The sequence below is a fragment of the Sciurus carolinensis genome, chromosome 12, assembly GCF_902686445.1.
Source record: "Sciurus carolinensis chromosome 12, mSciCar1.2, whole genome shotgun sequence".
NCBI classification, from domain to species: domain Eukaryota; kingdom Metazoa; phylum Chordata; class Mammalia; order Rodentia; family Sciuridae; genus Sciurus; species Sciurus carolinensis.
The window spans coordinates 110,297,613-110,324,799 of record NC_062224.1 but is presented as its reverse complement, the minus strand read 5'-3'; the positions used below and the strand labels follow the sequence as shown (position 1 = coordinate 110,324,799).

Below are 27,187 nucleotides of genomic sequence, written 5' to 3'. Positions count from 1 at the left end.
AAAGCAGAATAATATTTTGTGACATGAAAATTAAATGAAGTTCAAATTTGACCGTTTACTTTTTTCTTCTTTTGTTTTTTTTTGAGATGCTGGGGATAGAACCCAAGGACTTGCACCTGCTAGGCAGATGCTTTACCACTGATCCATACTTTCAGCCTGAACTTTTACTTTTTTCTGTTTCTTTCTTTGGTACCAGGGATTGAACCCAGGACACTTAACCACTTGAGCTACATTCCCAGCCCTTTTTATTTTTTTGTTTTGAGACAGGGTCTCACCAAATTGCTCAGGGCCTTGCTAAATTGCTGAGACTGGTCTTAAACTTTCGATCCTCCTGCCTCAACCTCCCGAGCTGCTGGGACTTCAGATTTGTGCCACTGCACCGACCTGACTATTTACTTTTAATGTTATTTAATATATTTGGGTCTTGCGGTTTATTGTCCCTCTGGTTTCTTTTTTGTTTTCATCCTGCTTTTTCTGCCTTCTTTTGGATAATTTAAAAATGTTCTTTGCAGCTTTGTTAGTAGCACATGAGCTGTATAATTTTATGATTTCAGTGATTACTTAGTGATTATAATCCAAGTCTTTAATGTGTTTATATTCTAATAACACTTCATATATATTATGCGAATCCTTCATTTCTTCCCTTACAGAGTTTGTGCTTTTACTGTCATTTTACTTATACATATGTTACAGATTATATAAAGTACTGGGTTTTTTTTTTTTTTTTTGGTGTTCTTGCTTTAACTACTCTGTTATATTTTGAAAATTTAAAAGGAAAGAAGCGGTCTTTCTTTGGGTGCTCTGAGTTCCCTTTTTTATCATTTTTCTTTAGCTTAAGAAACTTCCTTCAATATTCTTTTTCTTCTGTAACTTAGAATCTGCTGTTGTAGTCATACAGGGAATATTTTACTTTTTTACCTCTGGGATTTCTTATTTTTTCCTGCCATTCATTCTTTTGCTTGTTTTATTAGAGTTTTTTTTAAAATCCTTATTGATAATTATAATACCTTTAAAGACTTTGTCTTTTAGTTTTATCATCTATCCTGTTTGGATTCATTTCTCCAAATTTTATATTTGAAACACATAGAGTTATGAATCTTGGATTACACAGATTTGTAAAGATTTATTTTCTTAAATGGGCTGGGGTTGTGGCTTATAGAGTTGCACTTGCCTAGCATGTGTAAGGGAGGCACTGGATTTAATCCTCAGTACCACATAAAAATAAATAAATAAAATAAAGGTATTGTGTTCATCTACAACTACAAATATTAAAAAAAGATTTATTTCCTTAAACAGCTTTTTTGGTTTTACCCCATCCTTTCTCTTTTTTAGGACTCTAGTTACATAAATGTTAGATCATTTAAACTACTTAATCTACCAGACTTATCAGTCACTGAAGCATGGTTTTACCACAGGACCTCACAAATAATTGTCGCTGCTTAAGTGCTTAAAAATACATAATAACATTTGTGCTTATAATAACAGTACTAAACAAATAATTTAAATGTTTATATTCAGTCTTAAATTTATTTGTAGTTTTTTATTTATCCCTTTGGAAGTTTAGCACATTGAACTTACGCAAAAGGGAGAAAAACATATTTCAGTGGCTAAAGAACATGGTATATGAAGTACTTAATTTTGAATGACTTGTTTCTCAGTGAAAAAGGTTAGTGGAGAGGTTATTTTAGTATAATATCTAGGAGTTGATGTGGGGAAATTTGAAATGGGTTTCATTGAATTATTTATTAAACTCTTAAAATCCTGGTAATGAGAATTTGAACATGCCTGCAAGGATCTAGCTCCAGTGAGACAGTTATACTTAATTTTGTGTAGCATGGTTGTGGAAGAATAGGAGATAAGATCAATGTGTATTTTAGGTTAGGGCACAAAGGCAGAATGTTTTGCTATCTAATAGATGAATACTGTTCTAAGTGTAAATGGACCTTTATTTCATGCTGTACTTAGAACTAAAGTGAATAATTTTTTTTTCTTCTTCTCTGAATTCATTATGGTGAGGAGATGGAATTGGGTAGGGTAATCATAGACCTCTTCATCAAAAACAATTATTTTGAGAAAAAAAAATTCCCGTGGAACACTTACATAGTTCATAGAAGCCAGCAAGCCAGGAAGGAGGAAAACAAGACTAAACTTTTGTTGTTACTGGTATGAGATGTCACATTTCAGCATCCCTTACTTTTGCTTAGGAAGTTAGGTGACTCAAAGTAAATGTGGTGCAATGAAAGATCTTTATATCCAAGAGATACTTAACTGATTTTAGTATTGCTTAATCTCATGTTTCAGGCCAAGTCACACTGTCTGTAGTGTAGTTTTTCTCTTATTGTCCTGTATCACTTGATGTTCATATTTTTGATTATTTAAAATATAAAGGTTATGGGGCTGGGGTTGTGGCTCAGTGGCAGAGCGCTTGCCTAGTATATGTGAGGCACTGGGTTCGATCCTCAGCACCACATAAAAATAAATGAGTAAAGGTTCATCAACAACTAATAAAAATATATATTTAAAAAAAAGGTTAAAATTTTTCTCTTTTCCTCCAAAGAAATTTTAACTAAGATGATATTTATGGAGCTTTAGAAGTACAAAATGGTCAATTCTGGAATTCTGAGTTGAAGTCTAGGATTAGCAATAAAAGAAGTGAAGGCACGAAGAGACCTAAATTTTGTTTGATTTATTTCATTTCTTTTTGGGCATTTGGCAAAATTGCACTTGTTTTGCATTGACTTTGAACTGTTTTTTTTTCCCCTTCAGAAATTTCTGCACCCAGACCATCTTCTCCAACTGGACTATCTGAAGAGGATAGTGTTTTATTTAACAAACTGACCTACTTAGGATGTATGAAGGTTTCTTCCCCACGTAATGAAGTGGAGGCTTTACGGGCAATGGCAACCATGAGATCTTCCAGTCTGTACCCCTTTCCTGTTACTCTGTATGTGCCAAATGTTCCAGAAGGTTCTGTGAGGTAAACTTTAATTTTCTTTTTCTTTAGACATGTTCTAAGTCTTTTAGTGTTGTTGAGGGTGTTATATCGTAATTTAAATGTAGGGCTTACTGTGAATTCACTTAATACTCTAGACATGTAAAGTACACATTATATTTAGGCTTAGACTGTGTTTCTGTTTGTAAGGGATATTTGCAAAATTGTCCTTAGGATAAAAAATGTAAAATACTTGTGATTTATATTTTTCTATTTTAAATGAGCAAGAAGATCACACTTTAGCCTGTAACAGTGGCTCAAAGAAGTAGAGTGATAAAATAATAGCAATAAAATTTTACACAGTATTGATAAAAATGCTTTGAGATCCAAGGAGTAGTATGTGTGTGGGAAACATCAGAGAATTATTTCTAAATCCCACAAACTCCTTTTAACTCCTATATTCTGTTGTTCAGTCTGTCTTTGAAACCGCCTGACATTTTTTGGGGCAAAAGAGTTTTCAATTGAACAGTAACTTGAGGCTTAGAGGAACTTAATGGTACTCCTCTGAAAAGAAATGGATTTCCAAGATGATCTGTACTGTTTGTATTAGTATACGTTGTAACAGGGACCAGTGATAATAGTGTTTTACCTGGCCATGTATACTTGGTTTTGCAGTAAAAGAATTAGATCTTGGGGCTGGGGATATAGCTCAGTTGGTAGAGTGCTTGCCTCGCAAGCACAAAGCCCTGGGTTCAAATCCCCAGCACCGCAAAAAAAAAAAAAGAATTAGATCTTAGGAAACTAAGAGTGAAGAAATTGTCAAAAGAAGATAGAAGAATTCATTTGTATATGTGTAAGATTTGCAGGAATGTTTTCTAGCATTGTTAATACCAATTCTTGTGATTTTAAGATAGTTATGTTTATATGTTGTATATTGATATAATAAAACTATTTGTCTTTGTTCCTTGATAGTAACATATTTTATCTCATTTTTGTCATGGTTCTGCAGAATTATAGACCAGTCCAGCAATGTGGAGATAGCATCTTTCCCGATTTATAAGGTGTTGTTCTGTGCACGAGGACACGATGGGACAACAGAGAGCAATTGCTTCGCATTTACAGAGAGTTCCCATGGTTCAGAAGAATTTCAGATACATGTTTTTTCCTGTGAAATTAAAGAGGCAGTAAGTATAATATAGTGTAGCAGTTTGCTGTAGAACTGAATTAGGGTAATATTTTTGAACTCTTAATTTCCCTCTCATATAAATATATTCTATGATTTTGGAGATTGTTTCTAAAGTTTATCTTTATAATGGCATAGAACTGAATGCTCAGTCCGATAATTCTAGGTAGGACACTTTCAGAGTTTAGCAGGAATCACAGAAATATACCACTCAGAGAGCTGCCCTATCACTTTACCACAATAGTATCTGCTTATACTCAGAAAGGAAGAATGTTTTTGCATCTCTCATCTTGCCAAAGTAGATTGGTCCATGTGATTTAAAAAAGTCCTTATAACAATACCTGTTTCTCTCTTAGTTGCATGTTACTTTCACTTAGATGTTGTACTAATATTGTTTCATAGATCTTTCTGGTTTTCACTAGTGATTATTTGTTATCACTTGGAGGCTGAATTTTGCTCTGGAAAACTAACAATTAAAAAATATAAATGCTCTCATAGAGAAGGGGTATCAAATTGTAGTCTTTTGAAGATGCCATTAAGTTCCTAACAATTAACTATTGCATATTCTTAGATTGGAGAAATAGCTCAGAATCAAATGGTTGTAAAACACATGGGAAAATATTCTTTTCTGTATCTCTTGAAATGCCCCCAAATTAAAAAAAAAAAAAAAAAAAGTTGTCTTATTAGAAGTTTAGTACTTGCAATAATTTTTTAAAAATATTTTTTAGTTGTCGATGGATCTTTATTTTTATTTATTTATTTATTTATATGCAGTGCTGGGAATTGAATCCAGTGCCTCACACATGCCAGGCAAGCGCATTACCACTGAGATATAACCCCAGCCCCAACTTGCAATAATTTTAAAGGCATTGTTAAATGGGAGTTGATGGGCAAGGTTTCAGGTGTATTTGCTTTTGAAAATGCTAAAAGCAACAATTATTCTAATCTCCATTTACCATGAAATATGAACAAGCCATTGTAATAACAGGAGTTTTTAGAGTTTATTTCTGGACACAAAATTAGGATTTTTAGAAATGTAGATCTCTGTGATATTGATACGCATGATGGGCATGTTAATTCTTACACCTGGTGATCATCAGTTTGTTTTACACTAAATGAACATGTACGGACACATAATTTAGATTGTAACTATATAAATTCTCTGCCAGAACCTATGCTTTGTGTAAGAAGTTCAAGTTTTGTGTTTTGTTTTTCAGATAGGACTTAAACTGTTTCATCCTGATGTTTATGTATCTATGTATATTCCATTTCTTGCTCAAAAAAGATGTGACAGAAAGTGAAATGAGTACAAGTGTGTTGCTAGTGTGTCTGGTACATAGCAGGCATGATTCTAAATATGTGAAGAATACATCGGTGTTTGTGAGTGAGGGAGGCTTTTTCTGATCCTTACAAACTCCGCTACAGAGGTGGGGAAGCAGATGGTAGAGTCCTGGCGTTTCATGTTGGCAGCTGTCATTTAACACATTGTGTGGTTTCTGGATCACTGGAGCCCAACAGCAAGAAAGTGAACGTTGAAGAACTGGAGAACCTGCTGCTTGGAGAGAGAGATACCCTGCTACAGAAGGAAATGGAAAGGGACCGTGCTGCATTTTCTGTCACTGTGATGGTATGAAAACTCTCTTATGGGATTATAGTATCTACTTGTTTCTGACTTGGGGAAATGTTTATTTTTGAAAGCTTTAATAGTGGGTAATCAGTGGAGAAAAAATGTGGAATTCTTGTACTGACCCATGTTGGGATATTGTATTAAAGAATATTTATTATATTTCTAGATTATTTATTTCGTACATTGCATGTTGTGAGAAAGTGATTTGCATATTTAGAGAACATTTTTGAAAGTATTATATTGTGGGGCCATTTGTGGTAGGCAATATACAGTGTTTGAAGGAGAAATATATGATGGTGGTCATAGAACCTTATTGTAAGATATCATTTCTAAATATCTATTTCCAATATAAATAGAGTGCTTATGCAAGGCATGTTCCAAGCACATACTTGATACTCATAACACCCATGGGCATACATATTTATTTGGAATCACGCTCTTATGTTTCTCTTTGCCTAGAGCAGTCCTACTTTATGCCTATTGTCCAGGTTTATTGCTACTACCCTTCTATGTATTCTCAAAAGGGCTGTGGTTTTGGGTGATGAATTGTGTGATTACCTTTTGTTTATCTCCAGGCTAAGGGAATGGATAATAGAGCTGGGTTTGAAGTTAGTCTTTTGCTGTAAGGAATTATATATTTTCAGCAAAACTTTCTTATTGCTTAAATATCAGAGAAAATGTGAATTTTTGTCTTTCAGTTATGTTTTATAAAGGAATTTATCAGGCACATATATTGCCTTGCACCACCCTTTGTGGAAGATCTTCTCTTCCCTCAAAAAATAATTGGTTTTAGTTAATCTGATAGTCATTTAATTACTGGTTATCTGGTTCCCAGAAATTTCCTGTTTTGTGGTAGAGGAACAACTACAGTTGTACAGTCCTTAGTAGTTAAGTCCCGCCTAGTGGGCTTAAGCAGTTGGCTTAGATAGCCCAGGAGCCATGTGACAGACATTCTTTTCTTAAGTATGTACTGTATGATGATGCCACTGATTTGTTTTCTTCTTTATTTTCCCACCCAGAGTCCCTGGATGACATCTACAGAGGTTTTCCTGTGAAAGACAAGATGGCTTCCCAAGCAGGAGTAACTGTGGCTGCTACTGTCAGCTGTCACTGCGATGCTCTCACTTCACTATAGAACCCTTCAAGCAGCAGGCACCAGTGATGGTAGAGGGGAGCCCTTTGAGGATGACGGTTTTCTAGGACAGCTGTGATTCAAGGGTTAGGGGTTCCCACAGAAGGGTCTGGACACATTTGACTCTGGATATTCTTCTGCAGGACCCTGTTGGAATGGATATCTGTGTTCTATGGCAAAAGAATTGGTCAGTTCAACCAGAATTATCTTAATGTTAGTGATCTTTGTACAGAGAGAATTATGTGCTAGGTTTCTGCCAAAATATTGCAGTCAAAGCAAAATACCAGATATACTGAAAATAGCCAACGGGACACTTATTCCAGTTACATCCTTATGGATATATTATACAGAAATTTTAAAAGATACTTTAGAAGGGTTGATTGACTAAGATTTTATTTCTGTTACCCAATATGATCATTTTCTTCAAAGTGGTTTTTTTTGTGTTACAGTGTAGTTATTAATATTAGCCACTGTCAGTGTTATATTTTAAAAGCACAGTTTTTCTCATCTGGAGTTAAAGGCATTCAAAGATATTTTGTGTCAATGTCAGTGGTATCATTGGGAAGATCAATTTTTAATGCAGTGTTTTTTCTTGGGCTTGCCAATATGCCACTGTATATTTTTATGAAAACCTTACTTTTTGCATGGGAAAATATTTCTAAAAACATATTCATTTGGTGGTTATTTGGTTAAGTGCCTTATTTTGAAAGATAATTCAGAAATTTTCTTGTTATGTTTTCCTTAAGTTGATTTTTATAATTTAAAAAAAAACTCTTGGATAATTTTTTAATTATAGTGAATCTAATAGCTTCTTTCAATGACTTACATATTTAAGCAGGTCATTTTAAAAATTTTAGCATGCATCTTTCAGGATGTTCTTCATAGAATGTTTTTTCTACATTTTTTGGGTGAACATTTTCTTGATATATGGTATTTCTGAAAGAGTAGGTTATCATATACCAATATTAATGAAAAGGCTTTATTTTGGAAAACCTAGCAGTATTTAAGTAAATACTTTGTTATTTAATAGCTTTGTTTGAATTTTTAACATATAGTACATATTTGAGACTTCGTAAAATATTGAAATAAAGAAGAAAATAAAAGGTGATCCAAATTTCACCATGGTTAAAATATTGGAATATTTCCATTCCAGATACTTATAAGCATCATCTTCCCAACCTCATTCAAAAATAACAGCCAACACCCCAAGCAGATACACAGTTTTGTGTTTATTAGTACTCTCTTTGGGTACTGCTTTTGGGGGAAAATTGTTCTGTATTATTTATCAATAAATCTTTGCCTTCTGCAGTGAAAATGCCCACTCTTGATAATTTTTTTGTGTGTATTTCAATAGTGTAACATAGTGAAGTCTTTGCCATGGTATGTATTTTTAATTTTCTTCACATAATTTTGACTATCCATTTTGTTTCTAGAATCATAGACATTGATAATCATTGTTTATGAATTTTCCTTTCCAGTTCTTAGATTACTTACAGGATTCAGCCTGTTCATAATTAGAATTTACAAATGATTTTAACCTTTTTGATGGAAATAGCAACTTGTTAAGACATGGTTGGTATTAAATGCAGTTTACTTGCTGTTAATTAAATTAATGTATTATTGTACATAATTCTCCAAAAGAAAGGTGCAGTCTGTTTTATTTCCCTATCATTCTCTACCACTCTGGCTCAGCCCCATATACTTAACCTTTTAAAAATAAATTCCTGAAGCCTTACCATCTTGAGAATTTGTCCAATTCTTTGACTTTTTTTGGTGTAGCCTTCTGATGTGGCCAGGTTGTTGGTATCTCTGATACAAAGAAAATTAAAGGGTTAGATGAAGGGATGAAAAAGGGGCAGAGGAGAATAAATATCATTGGAATTTGACTATTAATTTTTCTAAAATTATATACAGGTATTTCCCTACTTTCACATATTATGTTGCTTACTTAAAATACATTGTAGTTGAATGTGTAAAAAGTAGACACTGCATTTCACATTTTATTTAGGAGAAGGAAGTGTTGGCATCAGATCTGCTATTTTGCTGCTGCCATTATTCTGCTTCCCACACAACACTTTACAACCCAGATTGTTAGCCCACGAACCTCCTCACCAGCCATTGGTCCATTGCTATTAGCCCATGAAATTCCACTACTTAATAGCTCCCCCCGCCATTTTCTCTGTGTCCTCCTTGCTTTCACTCTCTCTCTCTTGCAGGCACATTCTCCCGTTCCCCCTCTCTCTCCCTCTCTCTCTCTCTCTCTCCTCCTTTCTCTCTCTTCTCTCTTCTCTCTTTCTTCTCTCTTCTCTCTCTCTCCCCCCTCTCTCTTTCCTCTCTCTCTCTCTCTCTCTCTCTCCTCTCTTCTCTCTTCTCTTTCTCTCTCTCTCTCTCTCTCTCACCCTGCAGGGAGACACTTTGCCTGCCCTCTTAATAAACTCTTGCCTGAGTTCTTGCATCCAGAGTGGTTTCTGGGTATTTTCGTGAAGTACATTGTACCCAAAGAACTAAAAGTAGTTTAAAGTCCTTATTTACACTTTACCTTGTAGGTGTAGTCTTCAATGGCATATTTCTAGTGTGTTCTTTGATTATGTTTGTTTTCCTTCTTAACACTAAAATTATTGAGCTAAGTTTGATAAGTATGCACCTTGACTAAACATTTTTTTTTTGTTTTTTTTTTTTTGTGGTGCTGGGGATGGAACCCAGGACCTTGTGCTTGCAAGGCAAGCACTCTACCGACTGAGCTATCTCCCCAGCTCGACATTTTTGCTTTTGATTTACCTAATTATTCCTCCTTTCCCAAACCAAGTACATTCAACTTACATTTGTTAGAATATAAGTTCCATGTTCTCTCCTGTATCCCTAGCATCCTAACTCAAAAATGTTTTGAATGATTGAATTTATCGTCTTAATTGTATGTAGAGTTGAGACCTATAGTTCTTATGAATATCAGTCCTTTGCTGCTTTTATTGTTTTTACTTGTTTATGTAAGATTATAATGGATTTACATGGTAAAGTTTTTTTAAAAAATTCATAAACATTGTTAACCAAATACGGTGCTACTGCCATAGTTGAACTTTAGGTGGTCAGGAACATTTCTACAGTTGTTAAAAATGTTAAAAAATAATGTTCATCAGCTAATTTAGGAAACTATTAATTTGACATTGAAAAGGAATTCAGGGTAATCACTGATCAATATATGTAAATGTGAGTACTAAAAGTTTGAGGACTAGTTGTTTTTGAATGTAATAGATTGTATGTATACAGAAAAAACTCATGCCAGAATATATGAATAAAACAAAAGTAGGAAAATCAGAAAGACTGCACAATTATACTGCTGAAGGAAGTATTCTTCTTTGAGACAAATTACAAAAGTTGTATTCCTAGAGTAATATATTCAGGGACAATTTGAATTTATCTAAAGTGAAAGATTTGTTAATATTCAGAATAATCTCCTTTTTACCTCACATTTTGAGGTATTGAAAATGTGACCTTTGTTTACCCCTCTTATTTCACCTTGGTTTCATTATTCAACCTATGGGTGTGTTAAGAGATTTGAAGTTGTTTTTTGCTTCAGGTTCACAAGTGTGAGATGTTATGATATTTCTTTTGCAGACAAGAGAATAACTTGTAGAAAGGTGTGGGATTTATAATATTTTGCTGCTTTAGGGAAAATATGAGCCATTTATTTCTGTATATATCTGTATATGTATGTATGTGTAAATATATTTAGGTAGATATTAGAATGACCTAATACTAATAGAATACATTAAGACCATTTCACCATTCGTTCATTCTCAGAAGTAGTATTTTTATACTACCACAACATTGAGTAAAAATACTAGAATCTCTTCAAAGGATGTTATCATGAATGCTTATTTCTAAATAATTTGCTTTTATTCTATGGCTCAGTTTCTAGTCCTCTGAGTCTGAGAGAAGTGAAAAGAGAAATTGAAGACTTGAGTTAAAACCTTGTTTGTGAATGTACATTGGGAAGATATAGAGCCTGGCATCATTTTAGTATTATCTTATGATCCAGTCATTCCAATATTTCAGTGTATTTTAAAGCCTAGAGACACCTGTAAATTGATATGGCTTCTTTTGTGAACTTAAATTACTTTATTATTATTATTTTTTTTTACCAAGTTTACATACCAGAGTTGAAAGAAACAAAACAAGAATATTTGAAAGATGATTTTTGTTTTTAAAAGGAAAGAATTCTTAATTAGTGTAGCTTCCCTTCCTCAATATGAACACACTTGGGCATATTTCTCTACTCTAGCTAGACACATATACATATACACTCATTGAATTTGATTCCCTACTTTACTACTCTATGAGAGGAAGTCATTGATGATCAGGGAGCTAATCTAAATAATATTAGGAAGCAGTCTCCTTAAAAAGCAAGCCCTCAGGCCAGAGTTTGTAGTTCAGTGGGAGAGCACTCACCTAGCACATGTGAGGCACTGGGTTTGATCCTCATCACCACGTATAAATAAGTAAAATAGAGGTACATTGACAACCAAAAAAAATAAAAAAAAAAGCAAGCCCTCAAATCAGAATTCTGGACAACCTAATCACTTAATAGTCACATGATTTTTAGAAAGTTTTGAATCCCATTCTAATCATTTGCAAAAAGTATTACAAATTCTGTCAGGCTGCTTTATAAGCTTACTTTGGAAGATCAGATATTGCAATGTGTATTAATGGAGCATGTAAACTAAAGACCTATATACATGTAAAGAATCATTATTGAATGATATGGTAAATAACATCTAAGTTTCCTAACAGTGATAACTATTTTTGTATCAGACAGCAAAGAGACCCTGACTGTCCATATTGGGGAGAAATTTCCCATAATAACAAAATATTCTTTGTCTGTAGAATAATTTTTTTCCTGACAAAGGATGTGCATGCTGTCTTAGCAGTTTCTTAGAAGGGAGTCTCGCCTTTTTATTAGATATTATCGGAGAACTTCTTAAAAGAAGTTTTTTATAGCGTTGCAGTGATCCCCTCTGGCACTGATGGTGCTCCCCCCTCCCACCCCCCTGGCCAGGCTTATTGTGCATTTTTGTACCGGGGGAGATTCTGAATCACTGGTGAAAGACATCAACTTGCTTTCTCTCCTGAGTGCACCTCATCTTCCTGTCTTTCTTCATTCTCAGGATTCCCAGATCCTTGTTGCAACTCCTAAATGTTATCATCTCATCTCTAGTGTTTATACTGGAATTTTATCTGTGTTAAGTTTGAAAGCATATGTCATACTTGAAATGATGTCCTTTCATTATAAAGTTAAAAAAATTCTGTGAAATTAACTTACCTTTCGAGGGATACTGTTAGCAATATTTTTCCTCTTGGACTTCACACTGATGATGGTCTTCAGGATGTGATTGTTTAGAGTTAGGAGATCTACATTTACCACATGTGGGTTTTTTTTTTAAATACTTTTAGTTGTAGATGGACATAATACCTTTGTTTTATTTATTTATTTTTATATGGGACTGAGGATCAAACTCAGTGCCTCATACTTGCTCAGCAAGCATTCTACCACTGAACCACAACCCCAGCCCCACCACATATGGTTTCGATTCACCCCTCTTTAGTGTATAAGTGATAAAAATTTTTATGCAGTATCTAAATAACTAATAGATTCTTTGATTATATATCCTTTATCAAAGAAAATTGTGGTCATGGAAAGTAATAAGCTCAAAAATTAGGAGAGAAGGGTATCAGAATGCAGTTAAAACTCATGGCTAATGGTATTTCCATTTTTATTCTTTTAGGTAAGCAGAATTTTATATAGTTTCTGTACAGCATTCAAACGTTCTTCCAGACAAGTGTCTGATGTTAAAGACTCGATTATTCCTACCCCTGACAGTGATGTGTTTACCTTCAGTGTCTCCTTGGAGGTAAAAGAAGATGATGGAAAAGGAAACTTTAGGTGAGGTAATTTGAGAAGAAAAAAAAAATATCATTATGCCTGAAATATTGGCATAAAGTGTTAAACTGGTGAAGGAATATTTGGTGAATATTTTCATTGTTCTGATGCTTTTCAGTTATTTAAATAATTTTCTTAATAATTTTAAAATGCTGATATTTATTATAGAAAATTTAGTAAAATAATAAAAACAATGAGAAGCTTTAATCTTGCCAGCCATAGATAGTTACTTCTAACATTTAGTTTATCCCCTTTATTTATTTTAAGGGAATTTTTAAATGATTATATATATGTACAAGATTTTTCTTTCTGTTTCAGGAAAGAAAATTTTTAATTAAAATGTAATTTTAATTAAAATGTGTTAAAATAATTTTAATGCTTACTAATAGTATATTATATGGTTTAACTGTCATTTGATTAACCATTTTTTCTATTATACATTTAAAATGTTCTTCTCCAGTTCAGAAACAGGCAATTAATAAGAAATGTTTATACTATTTAATAATCACCGATATGCATTAGCTGTGCCTTTAATTGTAACAATAATTACTAGGCAGGTAATCAATATATATTTTTATAGATGTAGAAACTGAGTCTCAGGTCAAATAAGTTGTTCATGGTATTTTTCTTTTTCCAATAAGAACTTGTATTTTTGATATTTATTGTTTTAATGAATTAATTCATTGTATGAATATCAGTTTAACTGGAGATCGGGACACATGCCTGTAATCCCAGCTACTTGGGAATTAGGCAGGAGGACTGCAGTTCCAGGCCAACAAAGACTGGAGATATAACTCAGTGGTAATGTGCCCCTGGGTTCAATCTTCAGTATTGGCTTCCCCACAAAGAATAGTTTGGCTTAGCTTGAATTTGACTAACTTACCACTGTCTGTATCTCCTTGTCAATCTTTTCTGTATACATTTTTGGATATGTCATAATCATCTTGAATTCTTTGTGTCTTGAAATTAAAGTTCTCAGTGTTTTTGCCTTGGGTTTCACTGTATGATAGGCACTCCTGACCACCCAACCAGCTAAACCAGAAATGTGACAATCTTAAAAATATAGAATAAACTATATTTTAAAATTTATTAAACTTAAAAATTAAAACTTGCAATTGTATCTTGTTGTTATTCTTTGTAGCTTGGTTTTAACCTTGGTTTGGAGATGAAATGTAAGACTCTTTTTAAGTCCAACTTCAAAATTAATGGAAAATCCATGTTGCTAACCATAAAGTTTATAGTTTGTTACCTATGGCAAGGTGAGAGTTTAGCACGTCTTAAGAATAAGAGAGTGTCATTGCTTAAATACTTGATTGTCTTGTTCAAACCTTGGAATAGGTTATCTTACTTGGTTATATTATCATATTGGTAATTCTTGTTCTTTTTGAATATTTCAGTCCTGTGCCTAAGGATAGAGATAAATTTTATTTCAAATTAAAACAAGGAATAGAGAAGAAGGTTGTGATTACAGTGCAGCAACTTTCTAACAAAGAATTAGCTATTGAGAGGTAAGTAGCTTGCTCCTAAGTGCTACCAAAACTTGTACTGACATTGATATTATGTCTCAAAAGACATGCTATCGTATCAGCTCTCTTGCTCAATGTGACTTTTCACTATATTCTTTCCAATTAAAAATGAAGATGAGAATAATAATGCTGTCTTCACTTTAAGTTATTTGTAATTGAAAGTCTCAGTTGATGGGGAAAATAAACATGAAATTACCTTAGTTTTTTAATAATAACTCTTTCAACCCTTCTTTCTGTCTCTTATTTACTCATAAAGCCACAAACACCTTAACTTCTCAATTATTTTTCCATTAGACAAGCCTTAAAATACAGATATATATATTTTTAAAATATATAAATGTGGGGATTGGGGTTGTGGCTCAGTGGTAGAGTGCTTGCCTAGTATGTGTGAGGCCCTGGGTTCGATCCTCAGCACCACATAAAAAAACAAAGGTATTTTGTCCACATACAAATAAAAGTATGTATATAAAAAATGTTTAAAAAAGATACAAATGCATAGACATGTGTGTTTTTCTCTCACAGGAAAGCTGTTCACAAAACAAAACTCTTGTAATAGTGTCAATATTGATGAAAAATTAACTGAAGAGAAAATACTATACTAAAATAATACTATAACGAAGTCGATAGCATGAAAAAAATTTGTATTATAGATTTCACATGATATCTGTAATATGTATTTCTAAATGGAAGAAAACAAAGAAAAATATACAAGAATATGAATAAATAAATCATGGAAAAACTATTGAGTTGCCTAACATATCTAAAGATGTCTTAATTCACAAATACAGAGATTCGAATAAAAGTAACCATAAGATATCAGATTGGAAAAATATGTAGTGATGGTGCAGATATGGGGAAAATAATGTTCTCATGTTAATGGAAGTGTTGAGTGTGTGTATATCCACTTTAAATATCCAATGTGGCAGCATCTAAAAAGATTTTTTTAAAAAATTCCTATAATTGGATACATTGGTCTTATCCTTAGGGAAATCATTCTGTTAGAGATAAGAGTACTTCTATATAAAGATATATTTAAAGATGTTTATTAATAAACAATGTTGTTTGTAGTGGCAAAAAATTGGAAATACAAGTTCTTATTCACTTGGCTTCAAGGAGTGGGAGAAATTGATGATCAAGAGAAAAAAACCTTTTCGTCAAGACTGCTGTATACTGTGACTGTTCCCTCTTTCTCTGCTCTACATTTTCTGTATTGGAATGAGGGTGGGGCAATTGGATGCCGACTGATGGCATCATGACCCCTTTGTCCTTATTTAAAAAGTTAGGAGAAGATGTGTAGTTCCCAGTCATTTTTAGTTTTCTTTGGAAAGTAGAATACTTAGTTCTACTTTGTTCTCATCTTTGGATCTGGCTGCCTATTTTTGGGTAACAGAAAAAGTTCAATTCAGCATCAAGTCACCATGGTATGGTAATGTATCCATGTTTTTTAAAAAATTGTTTGAAGTTTGATCATGTATAAAAATCGTATTTCATCATTCATAAGACATATGTTTTCATATTTAATATCCCTTAAAGTGTGATATGCTTTAGAGTTGATGGCATCTTACAGTTGTCACCTTCCTCCTTCTTAGTGGTATAAAAAATAGTGTCTTAATATTGATGAAAAATTAACTGAAGAGAAAAAGGCACTTTTGATGCTAAATATTAAAGTCCTAAAAGAATATGATTTTATTTTTACATACAGTAACCCTTTAATTAAAATAATTGGCTAGCATTAGATAATAGCAGTTTTAAATTTTTTCATTTGAAAACAATTTCAAACTTTCAGAAGAGTTTTAAAAAATTAATACTGGAGAGAACACTTATATACTTTTTAATAAGTTTACTTCTTGGCAACAGTATAACCTATTTGCTTTGTGTTGTCCCTCTCCTGTCCCCCCATCACCTTCTTTTTCCTACCCTCCACCCCCATGCAAATTGTTTTTCTGAACAATTTAAGAAGTTACATACATATGATTCTTTACCCGAAATATTTATGTACGTATTTCCTAGGAATAGGAGTATTTCTTACATAATCATAGTATGTTTGTCAGCTTCAGTGGATTTAGTATTCATACAGTACTTTTTATCTAACCTCTCGTTTGTCCTCCAATTTTGTCAGTTAACCTAATAACGTTTTTTTTTTCCTCTTCCAGTTCAGGATTTATTTTCGATTCAGATATTATATTTGGTTGCCATATTTCTATAACTTTCTTCAATGCAGAACATTTTTACAGCCTTCTTCTTTTAAAATGTGAAATATGTTGAAGAATATATTCCTTTCCCCTCATTAATATAGCATTGTTCATTTTGGGTTTGACTAATATTTCCTTGTGATTAGATTCAGGTTGTACATTACCTTGGGGGTGATGTCGTGTCCTTCACAAGGTATCATATCTGGAGATTCTCTCTTTTTTTAAAAATTTATTTATTTATTTATTTATTTTTGTGGTTCTGAGAACTGAACCCAGTCGTTTACACATGCTAGGCGAGTGCTCTGCAACTAAGCTACAACTGCAGCCCTGGAGATTCTTGAGTCATCAGTCCCTTGCTGGTGATGTAGTTTGATTACCTAGTAAAGATGTCTAATTTCTTCACTATTTAATTTTTTTCCTCTTCCTTATAATTAGTAAGTGGATTGTGGGGACACACTTTTAAGATCATAAAAACATTCTGCTCCTCTCCAAAATTTCTTGACCTAGCAATTATTCATGATTCTTGTCTGATTTAGTCTTTAAGATTATGATTGCAAAATAATAATTTTTCAATTCTTGCACTTTCCCTACATTACCATCAGTCCTTGGCATTCTGCTGTAAATCAGAGCCTTCTCTTTTCTTCCACTTATTTACTATTTGTTTTTGGTTTGGACTCCTAGATTTCATTTTTTTTCTCAAGTACTTTATAATTCACTCTGGTACTTAAAATTTTGATTTTTTAAATTGTCTAAGAATTAGCCACTAGTAACCATTAAAATTCTGTATCCTTAATGATAGACCTTATTATTTTGAGCATTTCCTTTTGCATGTAACAAAAAAGCAACTTTCTATTTAGTAAGTCTGTAGTTACATAATAAAGTATTAGGTGTTGGATGATTTAACTTTGAGTAAGTATTATTTCAAAATCTTAGAGTTTTATAATTAAACAGTATATCATACCTAAACTGTGCTTGAATATAAAGCATTTCTTTTCCCAATGAGAAGCCCCAAGTTTGATTAACTTAAATATAGAAACCTTGATGAATATAGATGGAATAGTTGAGGGTGTAATTTTAGTATCTTTTTTGGTAACTTGGTTAGACATTTACACATACATTTCGTTTTATATTCATAAAATAGTTTAATTCAGCTTTTTCTAATAATCTTCAGTAGGAGATTCATCATCATCTAAACTACCCTTTGGATACTTTTTCCAGAGTATGGGTATTTTTCCAGAGCCTGTTATCTCATGTTATGCTTAAGTTACTTGAGAGGAACCTGTTTTGAATCAGTATGTGTCTGTCATTAGAAAAATTTCCTAAGTACAAAACAGACAAAAAGCAATAACTTTCCTATACACCAATAATGAATTTGCTGAAAAAAGAAATCAGGAAAACAATCCCATTCACAATACTCTCTAAAAAAAAAAAGCAACAGAAAAAGGTACCTAGGAATAAATCTAAACAAGGAGGTGAATGACCTCTATGATGACATTTTTTGAACACTGAATAAAGAAATTCAAGAAGACACTAGAAAATGGAAAGACCTCCCATGTTAAGATACAGAGAATTAATATTGTTAAAATGACCATATTATCAAAAGTGATACACAGATTTAATGTAGTACTCATCAAAATATTAATGGTATTCTTCACAGAATTAGAAATAACAATCCTGAAGGTCATTTGGAAGAATTAAAGGCCCCAAATAGCCAAATCAATCCTAAGCAAAAAACAAACAAACAGCAATGCTGGAGGTTCACAATACCTGGTTTATATTATACTACGAAGCTATAGTAACAAAAACTGCATGGTAATGGCATAAAAATGGGCACATAAACCAGTGGAACAGAATAGAAGAGACAGAGACAAACCCATACAGATACTGATTCTTGACAAAGGCACCAAGTTGGAGAAAAGGCAGCCTTTTAATAAACGTTCCTGGGAAAACTGGCTATCCATATATAGAAGATCTTTCTCTCTCACCCTGCACAACAGTTGTCTTGAAATGAGCCATAGACTTAGAATTAGACAGGCAACTTTGTAACTCAGAAGAAAATGTAGGATCAACACTCCAACATAAAGGCACAGGCAAAGACTTCCTCATTAGGCCTCCTGAAGCTTAGGAAATAAGAATAAAACTAAAAAAGCTTCTGCACAGCAAATGAAACAGTTAAAAATATGAAGAGGGAACCTACAAAATGGGAGGAAATTTTTGCTAGTTTTTTTTCTGACATAGGATATTAATATCCAGAATATATAAAGAACTCAACCCCCCTGAACAACTCTTTCAATATTTGTAAATGTAGGGTGAGAGATAGAGGTTTAATTTCATTTTGCTGCATGTGAATTTCCAGGTTTCCCAGCATCATTTGTTGAACAGGCTATCTTTTCTCCATTGTATGTTTTTGTCATCTTTATCTAGTGTGAGGTAACTGTATTTATGTGGGTTTGTCTCTGTGTCTTCTATTCTGTACCATTGGTCTGTCCGTCTAGTGTGGTGCCAATACCATGCTGTTTTTTTACTATTGCTCTATAGTATAGTTTAAGGTCTTGTATAGTGATTCCTCCTGCTTCCCTCTTCCTGCTCAGGATTGCTTTGGCTATTCAAGATCTTATTCTAGATGAATTTCGTGATTGCTTTCTTTATTTCTATGAGGAATGTCATTGGAATTTTAATTGGAATTGCATTAAATCTGTATAGTGCCTTTGGTAGTATGGCCATTTTGACAATATTAATTCTGCCTATCCAAGAACATGGGCAATCTTTCCATCTTCTAAGGTTTTCTTTAATTTCTTTCTTTAGTCTTCTGTAGTTTTCATTGTAGAGATCTTTCACCTCTTTTATTAGATTAATTCCCAAATATTTTTTTGAGGCTATTGTGCATGGAGTGGTTTTCCTAATTTCTCTTTTAAACCTCTTTCTCTCACCCTACACAACATTCAACTCAAAATGGATCAAGGAGCTAGGAATTAGATCAGAGATCCTTCACCAAATAGAAGAAAAAGTAGGCTCGAATCTTCATCATGTTGACTTAGGACCAGACTTCCTTAACAAGACCCCCAGAGTGCAACAGATAAAAACAAGAATCAATAAATGGGTTGGATTCAAACTAAAAAGCTTTTTCTCAGCAAAGGGTACAATCAATAATGTGAAAAGAGAGCCTACAGAATGGGAGAAAATCTTTTTCACATGTACTTCAGATAGAGCACTGATCTCCAAAATTTATAAAGAACTTTCAAAACTTTACACCCAAAGTACAAAGAACCCAATTAATAAATGGACCCAGGAACTGGACAGACACTTTACAGAAAAAGATATACAGGCGATTAACAAATATATGAAAAAGCATTCAACATCTCTAGTAATTAGAGAAATGCAAATTAAAACAACCCTAAGATTTCATCTTACTCTAATTAGAATGGCTATTATCAAGAACATAAGCAATAATTGGTGTTAGCATGGATGTGGGGTAAAAGGCACACTTGTACATTGCTGGTGGAGTTGCAAATTGGTGCAGCCACTCTGGATAGCAGTATGGAGATTCCTCAGAAAACTTGGAATGGACCCACCTTACAGTTTTGACCCAGATATTCTACTACTCAGTTTATACCCAAAGGACTTAAAGTCAGCATACTACAGTAATGCAGCCACATCAATGTTTATAGCAACTCAATTAACAATAGCTAGATTGTGGAACCAACCTAGATACTCTTCAACAGATAAATGGATAAAGAAACTGGTATATATACACATTGGAATATTATTCAGCCATAAAGAAGAATATAATTATGGCATTTGCAGGTAAATAGATGGAATTGGAGAATATCATGCTAAGTAAAATAAGCCAATCCTCAAAAACCAAAGGCTGAATGTTTTCCCTGATAAGTGAATGATGATACATAATGGGGGTGGGGGAATGGGGTGTAAGATAAGAATGGAGGAACTTTGGATTATGTAGAGAGAAATGAGATGGGGAGGAAGTGAGGGTATGAAAGATGGTGGAATGAGAGACATCACTACCTTATGTACATGTATGATTACACGAATGGTGTGAATCTACATCATGTACAGCCATAGAAACAAAAAGTTTTACCCCATTTGTGTACAATGAATTAAAATGCAGTCTGTCAAAGTAAAAATAAATAAAAAAAGAAATACAAATGGCTAACAAATATATGAAAAAAATCTTCAGTGTCATTAGCAATTAGGGAAATGCAAATCAAAACTATACTGAGACTTCATTTCATTCCAGTTAGAGTGGTAGCCATCAAGAATACTAACAATAATAAGTGCTGGCGAGGAAGTAGAGAAAAAGGACACTTTTACAGGGTCGTTGGATTGTAAATTAGTATAACCACTTTGGAAATCAGTGTGGAGATTCTTCAGAAGACTAGGCTTAAAGCCACCATATGACCCAGCTGTACCACTCCTTGGTATTTATCCTAAAGAATTAAAGTCAGCATACTATATCGGTACATGCATAATCATGTTTACAGCAGCACAGTTCACAATAGCCAAACTATGAAACCAGCCTACCTGTCCATCAACGGGTGAATGGATAAAGAAAATGTGATATACATACATACACAATGGAGTTTTATTCAGCCATAAAGAAAAATGGAATATGTCATTTGCAGAAAAATAGATGGAACTTGAGAACACTTTGTTAAGTGAAATAAGCCAAATTCAGAATGTCAAGGATTGTATATTTTCTTTCATATGTGGACTCTAGAGAGGAAAAAAGAAAAAAGTTGATGGGGGAGAAATCACATGAAAATTGAAGGGAGACCAGTAGAGCAGAGGAAAGGGTCCAAGGTAAGGGCAGAGGGAAGGGAAGTACTGGGTAATGATATTTACCAAATTATGTTGTTATATCATGTGCATGTATGAATATGTATCAGTAAATCTCACTATTGTGTATAATTATAATGCACCAATAAAAATATGGAACAACAAAAAAGAATTTCCTAAGATACAGGTATTCATTTGTATATATTAAGGCAATTGGTTTTAAAATTAATTCCACACATAACCCCTTACTCTATAGCTTTCATTTTATTTCTTTTTAAATTGACAAACTGGGTATGTGGTACACACTTGTAATCCAAGATACTTGGGAGGCTGAAGCAGGAGGATTGCAAATTCAAGGTCAGCCTCAACAACTTAGAACCCTGTGTTGAAATAAAAAAATACAAAATATTAAAAATGATAAAAATTTTTTATATACTTATTGTGTATAACATTTTGAGCTTTGGCTACATTGTGGAATGGGTAAATTATATTGCTTTTATTGTAATATAACTACTGGTCGATGGTACTATCTAATACAACTGAGTTCATGTATTTAGTAATCAGTGTTAAATTTCTTTGCCTACTTTTTCACTCATTCGGTCAGAGACCAATATAAATATCCAACTTAGAATTGACTGACATGGCTTTAAGCTAATAAGTATTGTCCTAACAATAACTTGTTATAACAAAATTACCTGTGATACAGGAGATTTTGAAAATATTCAGAATTATCTATTTTAGAAAATGAAACCTTTGCTTTTTATTGTGTTAAATGTGATATTTAATGTGTTTAAATCACAACTGTAAATGGTGATTTAAGTAACCCAGTAGGTGGCACTCTTATCAAGAGAGTTCTTAATATATCAGCATCTATAACACTGCTGCTGGCAAGTTAATTTGTAGTGTAAAGACATTGGTGTGAAAGAAACTCCTTCAGATTACATAATTTGGGCCTATCATTCTGAAGAAGAAAATAAAACATTTTTTTTGGGGGGGTGGTACTGGGGATTGGACTCAAGGGCACTCACCACTGAGCCACGTCCCCAGCCCTATTTCGTATTTTAGAGATAGGCTCTCATTGAGTTGCTTAGCATGTCGCTAAATTGCTGAGGCTGACTTTGAGCTTGCGATCCGCCTGCCTCAGCCTCCGGAGTTGCTGGTATTATAGGCATGTGCCACTGTGCCCTGCAGAAAGTAAAGCCATTTAAAGCAACTTTTTTCAATATAAAATTTCCAATCTACACAAAAGTAGAAAGAATCATATGTGGAATCTTAATGTACCTATCACCTACCTGGAATACTAATGCTCAGTATTCTGTTTTTTTAAAAAACATGTTCAAGGGTATCTTATATATTGATATTTGACAAATTATCAATACAAATTATACTGCAGTTGTCTCAACCCCTTTATAGTTAAGTGTAATGTTTATCCCAGAATCTTGAATATCTAGGACAGTGCTTGGAACAAAGAACTTGTAGTTAGCTGTTTAATTCTTACTTAGCACTTTCTCTGTGCTAGGTACTCTTCTCAGTACTGTGAGGTGTAGATACTATTATCTTCATTTTACATTTGAGAAAACTGAGGCACAGAAGTTAAATAACTTGTTTGAGATCAGACAGTTAATTTTGAGTTGAGTCCATCTAGTACTAGATACATTTATTCTCTACTGCCTCTTTTAAACCTTGGATAAATGCATAAAAAGTATACATAATTTTATATCAGAGCCTTGGTGACATTTTGTTGTAAGATGGAATGAGTTATTGAACACTATACCTAATAAAATCCTGTGTTTTTAGAGGAGCTGTGAAAAACTGCTCCCCTGTCCAGACGAATTGTATGCTTTTCTCAGTTTTCTGCGATGGACATCACATATAAAGCCTTAAGAATGGGATGTAAAATAGAGAACAGTAATAACAATGGCAGATATTTATTGAGCACTTAGTAAGTGGCCATCGAACAATTCATTTGTCTTAACATGTGAGGAGGATGCTATTATCTTTACTCCATTTTTGTAGATGATGAAACAGAGGCTTAATGAGGTTAAGTAACTTTGGTCACTTAGTCAGAAACTGGTTGAGCCAGGATTTAACCAAAGCCATCTGATTTCTGGGTATGTATTCTTAAAGACTGAACCCAGTTAAATCTTGATTATATACTAGATTTAAAATAAACCAGTTGGAAGATAAACAAATTAGTAATCTTTGGTGATTTTTGGCACAATTTGAAAGTGAGAACATAGGTGTTGGGGTATCCAGGTAGATTGCCAGGGATTCAACTCTATCATGCCCTGTCAGAAAAGCTGACTGGTCTGCAGAATCTCTTCTACCATCAACCACGAGGAGAATGAAAGGTGATTGCAATCTGAGATAGTCTGTACTGAATCATGGAGGAACTCCAGGTGCATCACTGAGGTGTGCACAGGACTGTACAGGTCAAGTTCTTTTGGTATTCCCACAGCAGAAATGGTGAATATTCTTTCCTCTACTAGTGACCCGCCCTGCATTTTAGTACCACCACATGTAGAAATATTGGTGAAGGTTTCCTTGCACTCCTGTGTTGATACAGATTTAAAAAACCTTACTTAGTGCTTCAAATATATTATTACTAGCACTATTACCTAGCACCCATTTGGATGCCTAGAATAAATTGTTAATTGTGCTTGATACCCAAAAAGTAAGGGGAAATTTCTCAGTTTTTGCCATTGTGTTCTGACTGATTTTTTTTCACCACTTATTAATCTTTATTTTAGTAACTGGACTCTAAATTCCCTATCAGGGGGAGATGTACTAACGATGCTAATTTTAGGCCTTGTGGGAGGGTAATTGAGAGGAGATTTTGGCTTCATGGTTTCACTGTATGGCATACCATTCTGTTCTCAGGGTTTTGCCCTTCATGATTGCTGTGCTTACTAGAATGAAGCAATAAAACAAGTTGAATACAATGATTGGATTGTTTTAAAACACACAACTCAGTTTGCAGTGAGTAACAGCCAACACGCTAGAAAGGAAGAATTAATTCCCTAGTCATTTTTATCTCACTTTAATTTGAGGGGTGGTTACAACTAATTATATATACTTTAGAAAAAATGTAACACATCATTTCTAGAAGACAGTCATAGATCATATGGAGCAAGCATAGGAGTTAAGACCTATGCACTTTGACCGTTTGCAGGGTAATTCAGAGATGTTCTTCTTTCAGTAACAACTGCTTCAGATCTTAATTTAGGCTTGCTGCTTATAGCAAAAACCCTGTGACAAATTGAAGTGATAAGTAGCACTTATCATACTTATCACTTATCATATTAGAGTGATGGATAGGTACCTTTCCTTATGTTATTTTCTTGGGTAAAAGATTTCCTAAGCAAGGAGAACTGAAAAAAAAAAAAAGTTCCTGGGGATCTTTTTTTTCATAGAACCAACAGTTTTCTAGTATGATTTGACATTACTAAAGTCAGAGTGATTGGATTTGAATCATTTATCATCTTTTGACTAATTTGGTGTTAGACCTTTTTGAAGGTTTTTTGCTGAATTTGCTTAGTACTTTTTACCTCCACCCTAAGAAATTGTTATAGTTTTATTATTTATGAAGAAACCCAGGCCACTGACTTGAAGTTGCATAGGTGTTAGTCTGATTTAGATGTTTTAATCTCTTATGTAAATGAATCTTTCTGTGAACTCTTTTTAGCAAAATCGAATGTTTTAGATATTCTAATATTTTCTCTTAATTCCTCTTCTGAAAATGAGAAAAAATAAGGGGGTGACCTATATTTTGCACAGTATTTTGAGTTGTTCCATGAGCATATTCGTTTGTCCTCTGTTTTTTCTCACAAGGCAGTAGAAAGATAATCATCTTTTTCCTCAGGAAAACACACTATTACACAAAAATATTTTTAGTGTTCTCTCATGGTGATTTCAAGTGACAATTGAAAGAAATTGGCATTATTAAGTGCTTTGCAGAGTGGGTATCTGGAAGCTTCTATCTGTCTCTCAACTTTTGGACTAGAACTTATTTGAGAGCAGGATTTTCAGCATCTTCCATTGCTGGCTTTCTTGCATTCTGTAGAGGGAGGTGGCACCTTGGCTTTAGTATTAAGTATTTATATATAATACTATTATTTTTTTCAACATCATTTTAAGAAATACACCTTTTATATTAGCAATTAAAATGTTTTCTGTAATGTGTTTTTATAATTTGTTGATTTTTGATGTATTAGAGCTAATAGTTTTAACTTTGTAGTTTGAAAATATATATTATGTATTATGTTATATACATATTATATATTATAGACTCAGGGGAAATTACAGTAATAGTACAAAATAGCTCCATGTACACTTCCCCCAGCTTTTCCCAATGGTAACATCTCACATTATTATAGAATATTATCACAACTAGGAAATTGACATTGCTACAATTTACAGACCTCTATGAGAACTCTTTTTGGATCTTTTTTGTAAGTCATACTATACTTACATACTGTGATAGTAATTTCTTTACTTACTGTCTTAAGAGATTGGATTTGTAACCTGGCTACTAAGTAATTAGAAGAGATGGGCCATTTTAACTGTCTTCTATATGCCAGTTATCAGTTTATTGCCTCTTGGCTCCAAATCTACCTTCTTAACCTAATCATCACTAATGGAGCCTAAAGTGTTTCTTCTTCGCAGTAAGTTCAGTATCAGTTGTGACAGAAGAGGATGCTGAAGAGACACTGCAGCAAGAAGGGATTTCTCTTCCTGGTTCTGAGGTGCTGATTGTTATTTCTTGCTTTTTTTCTCAAGGTCTGGGGACATCCAGGTATGCTGTACCCCAGCTTTGCACGAAGTCTGTCTGTGAGCTCATAACGTTGGTTCTGACTTGGTTAGGTCCTCCTTCAGCCTTCCTGACAAAGATTCTGTGTGCCCCAGGCCTCACACCACCTTGCTGGTGAGCTGGCTCTGGGAGCCCTGATTTCCTTTGCTAGCCTGCCTGCCAGCCTTGTCTGCCTGACTTCTTTGCTATCCATGGGGCAGCAATCATACCTCCAGGGAGATCTGAATACCAGCTTTAGGGAAAGGATCCCCCTTCCAAGTTTGCCCTTCCTTGGAATACTTTCCCTTCCTTTACAGTTATCCTCCTATTGCATACACTTAATAGTTCTTCATATTAACTTTCCCTGTTCAAATGATTGAGGAGTTCTCTCACCTGATTGGCCCCCACCAGAAGGTATCTACATTAGGATCTAATGATATTAACCATCCCCACATATAAAGATTCTGATACCTTTCTGGGAAAAGCAAAATAAATAAGCTAACAAGCCATTAACTATCATAATTAATGGCAAGGATAATAGCTACTATTTAATGATTTTTACCATATGTTTATTTCCAGGTGTTTCACTCATATTTTCATACTAAATCTGGAAACCCTGCAAAGTAGTTTTCCTTTTTAACTTTGGATGGGTACCTTAAGCATGTTTATTTTGCCTTGCTAAGAAATATAGCTAGTTAATAAGAAGCAACACAGAATTGAATCAGAGCTTTTTACTATTTTTCCTAAAACCTTTACATTTGACCCTTACATGACTTTTTAAGATGGGGAGATGGGGGTAAGGGAATGTAGTAACTGCCTGTAATAGGATATAATTATTTTATTAGTTTTACTTAGTTATTAATATTTTCTTCTCATTTATAATTGCAGCATAGTTTTTTGAAAAGATCTTTGGGTCATTGAAGAGAAGAGAGAGAAGACCTAAGAATGTTATTTTTATTTATTCATTTAAGCAGTGAATTAACAAATGTCAAACAAATCTCAAAATGTATTTGTGCTTTTAATATTGATTTGATCTTTAAAATTTTCAATGTATTGTAATAAGTTTGCTCATCTTTT

General features: G+C 33.6%; 1 protein-coding gene across 5 annotated transcripts in view; it reads left to right on the top strand.

Moving 5' to 3' along the window:
• The window catches only part of Rabgap1l (RAB GTPase activating protein 1 like), a 663,388-nt gene that overhangs the window by 72,566 nt on the left and 563,635 nt on the right, over positions 1 to 27,187 (top strand). For all 5 annotated transcript variants that reach the window (XM_047519817.1, XM_047519815.1, XM_047519816.1 and 2 more), the window contains exons 4-7: positions 2,767 to 2,977; positions 3,942 to 4,116; positions 12,655 to 12,812; positions 14,207 to 14,317. In XM_047519817.1, coding sequence (XP_047375773.1) covers positions 2,767 to 2,977; positions 3,942 to 4,116; positions 12,655 to 12,812; positions 14,207 to 14,317 — 655 coding nt within the window. The remainder of the gene's footprint in view (positions 1 to 2,766; positions 2,978 to 3,941; positions 4,117 to 12,654; positions 12,813 to 14,206; positions 14,318 to 27,187) is intronic.